This window comes from Squalius cephalus (genome assembly GCF_949319135.1).
Source record: "Squalius cephalus genome assembly, chromosome: 5".
In the NCBI taxonomy this organism is placed as follows: Eukaryota; Metazoa; Chordata; class Actinopteri; order Cypriniformes; family Leuciscidae; genus Squalius; species Squalius cephalus.
In genome coordinates this window covers 22,992,540-23,006,522 of record NC_137126.1, presented here as the reverse complement: position 1 = coordinate 23,006,522, position 13,983 = coordinate 22,992,540, and the positions used below count along the sequence as shown (strand labels likewise).

Here is a 13,983-nt window from a genome sequence, read left to right as displayed (position 1 = left end):
CCCGGGCTGGGGACAAGCTGTCAAACACAGTGTCTAGGAGAGTATTAGGGAGTCTATGTTATAGTCTGTATGCCGAGAATCAATGGGAAACAATCATAGGCCCAGTAAATTGGGAGTCTGAGTGTGTCTGTTGGGGAGGGGGGGGGGGGAGGGACTCTGTGCCTGAAAAGAACCACATGTGGTAACTGAACTGTTTCCAGTAAAGTGTGCCATATGTATCAGATGTTCAGCCAACGGTCCGTGGGCGTGACGTCTGAGGCTGAGACAAGGGAACGGGGGACTTTCCCTGAACTTGAACTTTGTTGCATACACCACCTCTTTTAATCATATCGAAATTTCATTCGGATAAAGCATTCTCATTGATTGGGGTGGGGGGGGTGAGGCATCACTCCAATTTTAAATAGATTATTATTTTGTTGCATGTAAACAAAGCTACTGACTGTGACATGGCACTTCTCCTAAAGAGGCTTCACAATTTGAGGTATCATTCATGTTTGTTGTGCAGACAGTCTGGGAGTTACACACTGAAGTGTAATATGGTTTGGCATTTGTTTAAATCTCTGAATCAAATAGTAATAATATGCCTTAGCAAGCACAACTAATAATAAATGGAATATAAATGCAAATATGTGAGTTACAAAGCTATGTGTGCACTATGGGTAATATATCAGTTGCCTGACACTTTCAAAAGCTCTTTTGTTATTTGTCACTCGGTTCGTACATCCATACACAAACGAGTTACCTTCAAGCAAGGTACATAAACACATTTTACATCGTCAGCTCCCATCTAAGGCAGCATTGCATGTAAAACAGCCTCATAAGTGATTTATTTATCACAAATCAAAAGAGATTTGAAACACAACAGTTTGACGTTCACACGTTGCTAAGCTAACACAACAATATGCTAATATGAGTAAAAGATAATACAAACACAAATATTAGGTCAAATTCATTTTTGAAAGAAGTATTGAATGAACATTTCTTCTTAGACTTGTGCTGAATTCAGTACGCACTCTTACGTTTTTTACCATATCTTAGTAAAAATAGTAATAGCATTTTTTCACTGAGCTTGTCGCAGGGAATTTCTTCACAAAGGATACATGCCAACATGAAGTTTCAGTGCCTCTGGAGTCAGCATGCTAGGGTTTGTAACAGAGCAAAAGTGTGAATGTACATAGAATTGAATTTTTTCCATTTTTACTTTCACTCAGTTTGTGTGTTTGTGAGTGTGCCGTTTTATTTGCATTGAAGCCGGCCATAGTAGAGCCGCTGGCAAGTCACTGTACATGAGTTCAAACGCGTAGGTTTACTATCTGCTGACTCGTTTCCTCAGTCAATTATGCACATAATCTGTTTAATGACATGGCGAAACATTAACCCTCTGGGCTTGCCTGTTGCCGCAATCACATCTTGTGTAGTGTTACCGTCATAATTTACCACAGGTCCTCACAGAGATGCACAAATGAACACACACATTGAGTGACTGGTTTTACCACGCTGTATTTCTAGAGTGTCTTTCACTCCGGTACAGACATAAACCATTATTTTTACCACGATCTTCTGTAAACCACCATCATCATAACATCATCAGCTGTAAACTCATGATTTTATATTTACTTTGCATATTATACACTTTTATGTTACCCATATTTAATGTAGTTTGGGTTTTTCTTTTACTTTGTGCTGTTATGTTAGTGACTTTTAGGAATGTTGGCATCTGTCTAGTTTGCCTAGCATCTACCAAATGACAGCTAAATTTGATATAAAATACCACAGTGTTTATTTAGACATATGGTATTTAATGTCTACAAACATTCTCCTGGGTCCTTGTGATGGGGCGGGGGGTTTGGGGGGCATAAGAAATTGGCAGAGGGCATCCACCCGTAAAAACTTTATTAAAAAAAACTTTTTTTATGATCTTATTTTAATCATGCATAAAACATAAATAATTAATTTAATGGCCACTTTGCGTTTGAAGCAATAAAAGGTACTTTCTGCCTTTCAATGGGACATTTCAACTTTAATGACATCATTAGCACCCCACACAGTTTTACAGCTCAGCGCATCAGACATTACTGTAAAGAAAAAGATACATATGGTGGAGTAGAAAAAGCACCACTTAAACTGTAAAGTAATGAGACAAAAATTTTCAGCTTAGGAGTCCATGACAGTCTTAAAGCTGCTTTACTTGATTTCAGAAACCTGCCTGACACCACTTAAATTTAGAAATGTGAAATAGTTTTGGATAGTGTGTATGTTGATTGGTCTTTTTATATGCATGCATATTATAACAGAACTGTGCAATCCTGTAGCTCAGTGGTCTCTCTGTTCTCTTCAAGCCTACATATTATGATGAATATCATGCTCCATACACTTAACCAAAACATTACTGTCTTGCCATGGAGATAAACGCAAGATAATGTAAATGAAGCAATTCGATTTTCTACAGTTTCTAAATTATTTCTGCACACCGAATGTCCATGAAAATGTGTCTGGTTGGAAGTGTGTGTATATATACATACATTATATGTGACCCGATCTGGCGAAATGAGTCGGAAGTCGCAACGTTCCATTTTAAGATATGGGCCGATTATGTGGAAAAACAATGAAATAATAGATTTTTTTTATTTAATTTTTTTTAGCTAAAATCCAAAGAACAGACATCCAAAAATAATCTCCTAAAGTTTCGTAGTCCAGATAATTGAGTAAAGGTATTTAAATGACTATTAAAGTTTACAAAGTTTTACTAAATTCGCTGAAAATGAATATTGCTTTTCTCAACTTCTCTCGTCACCTCTGAGCATTTCCCGGGAATCCCCTCAAACGTCTCTGCTCTCCAAATATGGTGTTTCACGTTGTATAGAACCAATCAAAGAGCTTAGAAATGTACACAACGCTGATCATTTGTCAATGGGAAGCCCCGTTTCGACTGACCGGCACGCGATTGGTCCAGCCATCCTCCTGTCAGGTCAGACTCGTAGCGCTATGTGTAAACAAGCTAGCAGATCTCCTCAGAAAGATTAAATATTATTAAGATCAGCAAATATTTAAAATGTTGAATTTAAAGTGCCTTCTATGAAAATAAAAAGGTTTAACAGAAAAAAAAAATCATATTTTTTTGTTTTCTTTCTATACTTGAAATGTACCCGCAATTCTGGAATGACCCATTTACTAAAATCAGTAAGATTGAACAGAGGTGCTACAGTTTTCCTTGAGAGAGGGTGGGTGTGTGTGTGTGTGTGTGTGTGTGTGTGTGTGTGTGTGTGTGTGTGTGTGTGTGAGAGAGAGAGAGAGAGAGAGAGAGAGAGAGAGAGAGAGAGAGAGAGAGAGCGAGAGAGAGAGAAATTGAGAGAGGCAGAGAGACAAGGAAACAGAGAACAAAATAATGTTAGCCTATGCAATCATATCTTTGTGTAGGCTAGTTGACAATAACAGTTTAACACATTCATAACGGAGATACCAACAGTTAAATATTGGGTTAAAATAAATCAAACACATTGTAATGGATTCTCCTTGCAGATAAATACACTCACAGAATAATTGCACTCACTCACATCCATACACAATAAATACCACAGGGCTGTCACTGCTGTCGCTGTCATCAGAGGATGACACGTCTCCAGATCCAAAAAAAATCACTGACTAGCCTTAGCCACTCTTGATGACCAGCAGCAGAGCTTAGGTTAGAAGCCTCTAGTGATTTCAACGCTTTTGGCGACTTTGCTCTCTTTTGACAGCGACATTTCTCAAATTAAACTTGTAAGATTTAAAATATTAATGCTGAACATCAATTTACTAACTGAACATCAATGTAAAAATCTGTCAACTCTGTTACAGACAAAATGGGTTGATTTATGTGGGTTGATAACAGAGTTGACGACAACAGAGTTGACATTTTCCACCATTTTGTGCTTTATCTCAAAATGCTAACCTCAAACCAGATACCACATGGCATGTCTAAAATCATAATTTTATGGGTTTTCACCATATTGTCGTTTTTTAAAAAGTGAATGAGAGATTCACTGCAATATCACAATAATATATTTGACAAATAATTAATCTATTATTGGTGTATACTAAACATTTTGTACAAATTAATGAGAGAAGAATAATAAAATACTTCACGCTTTTCCAGAGTTTCCCACCAGAGGAAGTGACATCCCTTGGTGCAAGTCACATGCTTTTTCTACAAATGCTTTGGAGGTTTTGTTTTATAACAGAGGTAACAGAGTTGACCAGAATGTAGGGACAGACACAAAATCTATTTATTTATTAATTAAATTACAAATAATACAGAAAATATATATTCTATGCAATTGTTTATATAACTTAAAAGAGTAAACAAAAAAAATATTTGAAAATTAGACTTAATTATTTCATGATAATTCAAGTTGAAAGTATGAATCAGGAGGCGGAGACAGTCAATAATAGGTGCAGTGGGAGTCATTTAGTTAATATTTCCCCATTAAATTATATTCCTAAATATACATAAAGCATTATTTTTAGTGATAGTGTAATATAATTTGTGTTATTATTCAAAATTGATTCAAAAAAGTTTTTTATTATTTAAATAAAAGAAGGTTTATCTGGGAGACTCGAAATGTATCCCCAATTCTGGAATGACCCAAATGTTTGTAAAAGTGCCTTTTAAATTATTTATTAAAATAAAAACTTTAAAATAATTTGAGCTTCAGCCTGGTTTAATAGCATATATTAATGTCTTTGGTCAAATTAAGCTGTACAATAAATAGTTTATCCCTTTAAATGCAATGGATTTTGAAAGATATCAACAAAAAACGGGCAAAAAACTTTAAAAGCGATTTTCTCAGGTTTTCAATTGTAAAAAGAGGACAGACGACCATAATTCAAATGTGTATATCTTTACAACCATTCAAGGTATGACTTTGACTTGGATATCATTTGAAAGCTTATGGTCTCCTCTTTCCATTAATACCAAAATCTCAATTTTTAAATTTGGGTCACTGTGACTCATTTTGCTGGATCAGGTCACATATATACATTAAACCGTCCCTTTTATTATTGAATAATTGTATTCATTTCTTAGGTTTTTAAGATATTTGAGGCCTTAAAAGAAACATTTGTTGATAAAGGCAATGCTGGTGTAGGTTCTTTTTTTCCATATTTAAATTTTGATTTTAGCTTTAGTCATTTTTTGGTGCTTTTGTAATTTTTGTTCATTTTTAAAAATATTTTCATGTAGTATTTTAAATAATATAATATTTGTAATAATACATTTTTTTTTTTGTTTTGTTTTACATTAATAATTATGTCAGTTATTTGCGAATGCAACATATCTCATACATTTTTTTTAAGTTTAAGGTTTTTGTCTAATATTTATATTTTATTTTTATTTCAGCTTTATTTAAATAAACAAACACTAACTAACTAAAATCAGGACTGCATAATAGAGCCCTGCACGGGCCTCAAATTTAGGCCCGAGCCCGGCCCTGGCCCGAGACGCTCAGGCCCTAGCCCGACCCGTGTCCGACAGCTCATCAGAATTATCAGCCCGAGCCCGACCCGAGCCCCTTTTTTTTTTTTTTTTTTTTTTTTCATTACACAGCGGCAGCCTGCCCTATTTGCAGCCATTAAAATAGCTCAGTTTTGTTAGTTATGTTTCTTTGTTAGTTATGTAAATTAATGTTTCTTTTCATTTCTTTATTAGGTTCATTTAGACAAATGTTTGGAGCATTTTTTTTTTTTAAATGGCGACCAAGCAAACCGAGCCGACAGCGAGTAAAACATGTTTGATCAATTGAGCCTCTCAAATCAATGCTATAATACTTTACTTGTCTACAATAAAATCAATAGATATAAAAAACTTCAAGCATATCACACAGACAGTTAGTTTAATAAATGTTTATTAAACCACAGTGAGTAAATTTTTTTTTTTGAAATACTGAGGCAGGCTCAGGCTGCTCGCAACAGCGCTTGCAAACGAAATGAGCAATAGCTTATTAAATTAAATAAATTAAAAACAAACTGGCAGATTATCTTACCTCAAAAATGCACCACAGAACATGGCCATTCTTTTTTTCCAGTGGTTTCCAACAGTTAAACGAAAACAAAGTCCAATCAAACGAAAAACATCAGAGGTTTCCAACAGTTAAACGAAAATAAAGTCCAATCAAACGAAAAGTTAGAACAGTCTCTAACAGAGCATCGTGGAGAAAAAGAATAGCTAAGCATCCACAGTGGAAGGTTTTAACCCAGTCCTCCTTTCTTCTATCACGAATTCTTCTCACGCACGCGATTTTTCTCTTAATATTCTCCATTATTTGCACATGAGGTGAATCGTGAGTCGCGCTGACGGGAAACCTTCTGTGTGCGTGCGTGAGACAGACTGTCATGTCAGTCATATGTCAGTGTAATTTTAAGATTAGCTGATGGCTATAATGGCCAGTATTTAAAACACGTTTTAAGTGCAGGGCACGTCCAGTTCCCGCGCGCGAGCAGAGAGATTCGCGCTCGGCACATTATATTCCGTGTGCGAGCAGAGAGATTCGCGCTCGCGCATTATATTAATGTAGCCTACTTTCACGCTACAATAATGCGCTCTCGACATTTGACAGGAAAAAAACGCCATAAGTTATGAGGTTACGAAATGTCTTTCTATGTTTGTTTTTCTATCGTCAACGTCAACTTCTCATATTTTTTTTTTAATTAATGTCTAAAAATATAAAAAGCAGGATAACCCAAAAAAGGCCCGAGGCCCGGCCCGCATTTTAACTATGACGTGAAAATTGACCCGAAGCCCGGCCCTAGGGGCGTAAAAAAGTCGGGGCCCGTCGGGCTCGTGCTGAAATGCAGGGCTCTACTGCATAATAAAAGGAAACCCAATCTGTTACACATATTAATTCTGATGGTTTTCAGTTCAAAAGACAAACAGATTCACTATTTATGTAATCAATCAGCGTTGGACAAATTAAATGGATGTACTCAGACAGACCGTAATCACTGTGACATGCCAGCAGTTATTGACAAATGTTGCCTGTTCAAATCCTACAGTCTTACGCCTTGAAGTGCTACCAGCCTAGCCCTTTTCTGTGCTGGATCAATAACATGAAAAATTGTTTGAGGTTTTTTGTTTTTTTTTTAGGCTGGAGTTTCAGTATGGGCTCAGCTTATCAGTTCCACAGCTGGAGGGTGTTTGTGGTGGTGTGCGCTCTTCCCTGCCTCTGTGCCGTGGTGGCTTTAATGTTCATGCCGGAGAGCCCGAGGTTCTACTTGGAGGTAAGTAGAACATTTTCGTTATAGTTGTGGTGTGGACTTCGCTATTCTTTTACGTTTAGAATGATTTTTAGAACTATATCTTTATCGTTATCGTCAGTGTTGGCGACAGTTACTTTTAAAAGTAATGCATTACCAGGGGTGCACATACAGTAACTGGTGTGCAGGTGCGCATGCGTGGTACAAATAAACTATGCGCAGTACCAACATTTTGGGCATTTTTGGGACAGGGACACGCTTACTTATTGTAGTAGGATTTTTCTCCATCTCTGGTAAGATAGCAATCACTATGATAAGTGTGTTCAATAATTATTAGGGGTGCGACGGATCGCAGTTGATCCGTGATCCGTACAGAACAGGCCCCACGGTTTGGCACACATGTGATTCACGGATTAAGTGCTAAGTTTAACCATCATAGAGTGAAAGTTTATCATTTGAACGTTTTGTCTTGCCAATTTACTCATTGAAATGATTTTAAACGTGGAAGAAGAGGCGCAAATCTGGACTCGCGCACACGCAGAGAGATAGGCACGTTTCAGACAGTGCTCGAACACCGAATTGATTTCTCTTTCGCGTTTACTTGGGTTTGAACCGACACACACAAAATGATGTCAAAATACCCATCTCGGCAAGTATTCTCTTGGTTACGTCATAAGTGAACAGTTGAGAAAGAAACCGGATGTATGTCAGTATTTTCAGTCCGTGCATTCGGTCATAAAGTGACAGCAGCCTAATATTCCTGCTGTTTTCTGTGCCATTAATGTTGATAAAATAAAAAACATCATCATCATCATCATCATCTATCATGTTTGAGAGAAAAGAAGATAGTCAGGAGGAAAGTGATGACGACAGGTTGAAAAGTAAAGTGTGAGTACCAAGCAGCATCTCCAGGTGCTCCCTTGAGAACCAGACCCAAAAAGTGATGTGCACCCCTGTGCATTACAATATTTGTGTAACTTCATAAAAAAGTAACTAATTGTGCTACTTAGTTACTTTTTATGGAAAGTAATGCATTATGTTACTTTTGCGTTACTTTTTCTTATCTGGGCTGGGCTGTTTGTCTGTATTTTTAAACAAAAAGTTATTTTTTGGCAAATGTAAAGGCCCTTTCACACCAAAAGTCAAAAGATGAATAATGCATAATGCAAATTCCCACCTGTACAGTAGATGGCAGAGCTCAAACAAACCTTTCAGCTGTGCTGCCATTCTAAATTGCAGAAGAATAGGTAAGATGCAGGAAAAGAAAGTTCAAAAATCTTTGAAAAAAATTGAAACACAAAATGTGATGTTTATTTAGTCATTTTGCTTATTAGTATGGTTTAATTGGATCATCATAGGTCAGCAGCAAATACATTGCTTAATAAAGTGAGATTAAATACATAAAGTGTATTCTTTACCATGAATTACTGCAGATTTGCATAATATTCTCAGTTTGCATTTTACCATTTTTATTCCTTTTGAGAATACTGAATGTTTTTGTGCAAGTGAGATGAGTAAATGCATGCTCACATTTAGTCTTGTACTACAATAGCCATCAAGTTTACACATTGCACACAACGCCTCTGCACCTTACTCCCAATTTCTCTCAACATGGGGTCAGGAGAGGTTTCAGTCAATAAATGGGATAACTATATAACTTGCTTTACTTATTTAAAAAAGTAACTCAGATATGTTGTTAGAAATTAAGCTACTGTTTTATTGCTAACTGCATGTTTACAAGAACATCAATTCAGTTTATATGACTTGAATGCCTTGAAAATCTGAGGAAACAGCCTGGCTTCAGGGAACACGACTCTCTTTGAAGCTAATGACGCGTGCTTGTCGTGACTCCCTACGCCCCTCTCCCGGGCCTGCCGTGGCAATGGAGGTGGGCGGCTGTCATCTAGCGCTCCGGTTTCCACTTAATCCAGTTAATCTCTCAGGGATTTTTCTTATCCTTTCAGGTGGGGAAGCACGACGAGGCCTGGATGATCCTCAAGCAGATTCATGACACAAACATGCGAGCGCGTGGACAGCCCGAGAAAGTCTTTACCGTGAGTCGATTCCCTCACTGCACTAACTTTAAGCTGCTTAGAGCACCAACTATGCTTTAAAGTTGCATAAATTCATGAATGATTGTCTCATCCTGCCCTGTATGTGGGCTTCATGGATGTTTTCGGTGTCATTTACTGAGCTTCAGAAATAGAGACAGATTGCAGACTGCATCAAGGCTTTGTGAGCAGCCCAATGATGAAAATAAAGCTGTCACATAAATTTTACACTTTTATACCTTCTTAAACATATTCTTTCTTTTTTCTATTACAGTGGTCTTAAAACGTATTTGGATACTTAAAGGAATAGTTCACTTAAAAATGAAAATTCTGTGAACTATTAAGTGAACTATTCCTTTAAGTATCCAAATACATTTTAAGACCACTGTAATAGAAAAAAGAAAGAATATGTTTAAGAAGGTATAAAAGTGTAAAATGTATGTGACAGCTTGATCTTCATCATAGAATAAAGCCCATATGTCTTAGTCTTGTTTCTTTTTGTAGGTGAACAGAATCAAGATCCCAAAGCATATTGATGAGTTTGTGGAGATGCAGAATGAATCCGGCAACTCTTTCTCAAAAGCGATCTTCAGAATAAAGACTGAGCTTCATGGGGTGAGATTCACAATACATTACAGGATACTTGTGATATTTTTTATGATACAAATGAAAATAAATCCTTTTTCTGTCCTTCCAGATTTGGTTGAACTTCTTGAAGTGCTTTAATTATCCACTGAAAGACATTACAGTGAAACTTGCTATTGTGTGGCTTACACTGTCATTTGGGTAAGACCTTCCTTTTTGTGTCACCCATCCATCCATCCATCCATCCATCCAGTCTTTAAAGAACTCCAATACTTCTGCAGGTATTATGGTTTATCTGTGTGGTTCCCTGACGTCATCAAGCACCTTCAGGCTGATGAATACGCCTCCAAAGTACAAAGGCATAACAGCGAACGCATTGAAGACTTCACCTTCAATTTCACCCTCGAGAACCAGATACACACTAATAGCTTATTTATAAATGACAGGTGACTTATTCAAATGCTTATGTTACAGCAATCTTAATCCTAAATCTTATTTTGTGTATGCCTGCATATTATTACACACTGTAATTCATTTCCTATATTTGTTACACAGGTTCTTAAATATGAAATTCAAGTCCGTCACTTTCATCAATTCCACCTTTGAAAACTGCTTTTTTAAGCATGTGACATCGGTGGGATCTTTCTTTCGAAACTGCACATTTATTGATGCTGTCTTCTACAACACTGGTAAAATTGTCATTTCTTTTTGAATGCAAAACAGACACACACTTTTCTGCATTTTACCATTTTGCTACATGTCTGTGCATACTTAACCATCACTTTCTACTGTGGTTGAAATCTCATGAAATGAATTCATTCATTTGACAGATATTGACGATTCCAAACTGATAAATACAGACGTCATAAACGGCACATTTTACCACAACAAAACAGGCTGTCAAATGACGTTTGAGGATGATTATAGTGCATACTGGGTCTACTTTGTCAATTTCTTGGGAACACTGGCTGTTCTGCCTGGCAACATTGTGTCTGCACTTCTCATGGACAAAATTGGCCGCTTGTCTATGTTAGGTGAGACTTTAGTCTTTAGACTTTAGTGAGATTTACACTTTTTATCATTGTGTGAAAGAATAGTGTGTAAGTATTTAGTTTGTTTTGTCAGGGTTTTCCATGATCCTGTCTGGTATCAGCTGCTTCTTCCTGTGGTTTGGCACCAGTGAGTCAATGATGATTGGGATGTTGTGCCTATACAATGGGCTGAGTATCTCTGCCTGGAACTCCCTGGACGTTGTGACAGTAGAGCTGTTCCCTACGGACAGAAGGTGGGCTTGTGCTCATACATAATAAAATATGCTAACAGACACACAACAAAGCTCCCAAATCTCAAAGCCCATTAAATATCAATGTAACACCAACTTTTTACCTTTTTTCTCATCCATCCTCCCTCCCTCCACCTCTCTATTTCAGAGGTACTGGATTTGGCTTCTGTAATGCCTTGTGCAAGCTAGCCGCGGCGATGGGAAATCTGATTTTTGGATCTTTAGTTGGCATCACCAAAGCTATCCCTATTCTTCTGGCCTCCTCAGTGCTTGTTGGCGGAGGTCTGGTGGGATTGCGACTACCTGACACCAGGTCTAATGTCCTCATGTAACCCTTGTATCAGAGGTCTGGAGAAACTCAAAAGGCTTGACTTAACCCTCATTAATCATCACGGTACATTGCGTACTTACATAAATGCATATACTGTTTCAGTGGTGTTTCTATATAGTCTGGTGAATGTTGGTGGCTCAAAACAAGATCCTTTTCAATTAGTCATCAAACAGTGGGTAAATATTTTGACAATCTTTACACTTTCCTTTTGCAATGATACAACTTGTGCACCTACATACTGTACGGTTGATTCGACCAAAAACCCTTGTGTTTCCTTGTGGCTTTTCAAGGGTTTGTAACGGCCTAGGAATGGGCGTGAGCATAAATATTAATGTCCCCTTATTAAGACTTGAGCAAAACAAGCTATTAATGAGCCGTCCAAACCTGCTGCAAATATGCAGAGAGGATGATCAGATGCGCCGAGAGCTTGGCGGCACAGCTGCATCACAGCTGGCTGACTGAACCCAGAGAGTTACTGAAGAGATGAGAGACTGAGACTGGTCTACTGGTAAACAACTCTTTATTCAGTGCCTAGTTTCAGAATTTGACTATACATGCTGAAAACATTATTGGAGCAGGGTTTGTTATTAGAACAATTTCATTGAGTATTATTTGTGGGGGGTGTTATTTTTAACTATTATCATCAGTATTTTTATAATCACGCCTTTTGCATATGTACTCCAACCTCTGATGACAAGGCCAGAAATGTGCACTGTACTCTCATGCTTTAAGCACATGTATTAATAGATTTATGAAAATCCAAAATCCTATTTTGTGCTCTGCAGATACTTATAAGTGGAGTATATTTTGCTCGTAAGCTTTGTATTGTTATCAACAAAGTCAGTTTGATTTCATATACAACAGACATGTGTTATCTGACTTGTTCTGCCACTTTGTGATTTGTCTAACAGCGAATGGCCTTGGGAAACTGTGCCTCTCCTACATATGATCATTATCACATATGAACATGAGGTGTAGCTGCTGTAATTGATATCAGAGTGTGTTTCTGCCACTGTCATTTATGAAAACCATCTTACAATCTGACAGAAAGGACTGATAAGAATCAGGCTAGTGATAAACCTCTTTTATGTACAATGTCAAAGACTTATCTTGTTGACACTTGGTGCAGAGGGAGTTTAGAGGGCCCGCCTCAACATATGGGGTCTACAATCTGTAGAGAGGGGAAGAGAGATGTGTTTGATAACCACATGACACATGATTAATTTACAAGTATCATTTACAAACCAAGGGAAGAGAACTATGTGTTATTTGGTTGATTCTACATAATGACTATATATATATATATATATATTTCAAAAGTTTGTGGTGAGTAAAAAAACAAAATATCCCAAAAGAAATTACCATTTTTTTAATTCCACAAGAATGCATTCAGTTGATCAAACGTTATAGTAAAGATGTTTATAATGTTTCAACAGATTTCTATTACAAATAAATGCTGTTCTTTTTTATTTATCAAAGAATCCTGAACAAAAATGTACCACTGTTTCCACAACACAACTGTTTTCAACACTGATAATAGTAAGAAATGTTTCTTGAGCAGCATATCGGCAAATTAGAATGATTTCTGAAGGATCATGTGACACTTTGAAATTCAGCTTTGCCATCACAGGAATAAAATACATTTTAAAATATATACAAAATAGAAAACAGTTATTTTTAAATTCTAAAAAATAGTTTATAATATATAACGGTTTTACAATCAAATAAATAAGAGATGTATTAAAAAAAAAAAAGCTCAAACTTTTGAATGCAGTGGAACGGTTTTGTTATACAGTTGTATTTTAAAGCCCATAGATAATGTCTTCATAATAATATCTATATACTTGCCCCTAAAATGAAAAGTTATTACAAGCCTCAACAGTTTGATATGCTTAGCAGTAAAATATTTGTTTCAATGTCACATTTTACAGTTTAGCTTTTGCAGTCAGTGCCAAATAGAGTTCTCTGAATAACATAAATGTGACCCTGGACTACAAAACCAGTCGCATGGGTCTATACATCTGGAATCTGAGGGTGCAAAAAAATCTAAACTTTGAGAAAATCGCCTTTAAAGTTGTCCATTTATGTTCACGATTGTGCTGCATTCACTCGCAAAAAGAAATGTTTTATATATTTACGGTAGGAAATTTACAAAATATCTTCATGGAACATGATCTTTACTTAATATCCTAATGATTTTTGGCATAAAAGAAAAATCGATAATTTTGACCCATACAATGTATTGTTGGCTATTGCCACAAATAGACTCGTGCGACTTGTGACTGGTTTTGTGATCCAGGGTCACAAATCAATAATGTTACTATTGTCTAGCTTTTTAAATGTTTTGAGAGGTCTGCAATAAGAAAAAAGTAAGAAAAACAGACCTCATAAAGTATCACTGATGTTTTTTAAAAATTTGGCTTTCAACTAACCGGCTTAATGCTGTCTCAGTCTCAGCAAAGCTATGCAGTTTCTTGAAGGCATTATTTAGGCCTATAAATGAG

General features: G+C 36.7%; 1 protein-coding gene across 2 annotated transcripts in view; it reads left to right on the top strand.

Annotated features, from left to right (window-relative positions):
* The window catches only part of sv2ca (synaptic vesicle glycoprotein 2Ca), a 35,703-nt gene extending 22,974 nt beyond the window's left edge, over positions 1 to 12,729 (top strand). For both annotated transcript variants that reach the window (XM_079872604.1, XM_079872603.1), the window contains exons 5-13: positions 7,121 to 7,254; positions 9,195 to 9,284; positions 9,786 to 9,896; positions 9,979 to 10,067; positions 10,148 to 10,312; positions 10,422 to 10,555; positions 10,697 to 10,900; positions 10,992 to 11,151; positions 11,297 to 12,729. In XM_079872604.1, the coding sequence (XP_079728730.1) occupies positions 7,121 to 7,254; positions 9,195 to 9,284; positions 9,786 to 9,896; positions 9,979 to 10,067; positions 10,148 to 10,312; positions 10,422 to 10,555; positions 10,697 to 10,900; positions 10,992 to 11,151; positions 11,297 to 11,480 (1,271 nt within the window). In that variant the 3' untranslated portion in view covers positions 11,481 to 12,729. The remainder of the gene's footprint in view (positions 1 to 7,120; positions 7,255 to 9,194; positions 9,285 to 9,785; positions 9,897 to 9,978; positions 10,068 to 10,147; positions 10,313 to 10,421; positions 10,556 to 10,696; positions 10,901 to 10,991; positions 11,152 to 11,296) is intronic.
* The last annotated feature ends 1,254 nt before the right edge of the window (positions 12,730 to 13,983 follow it).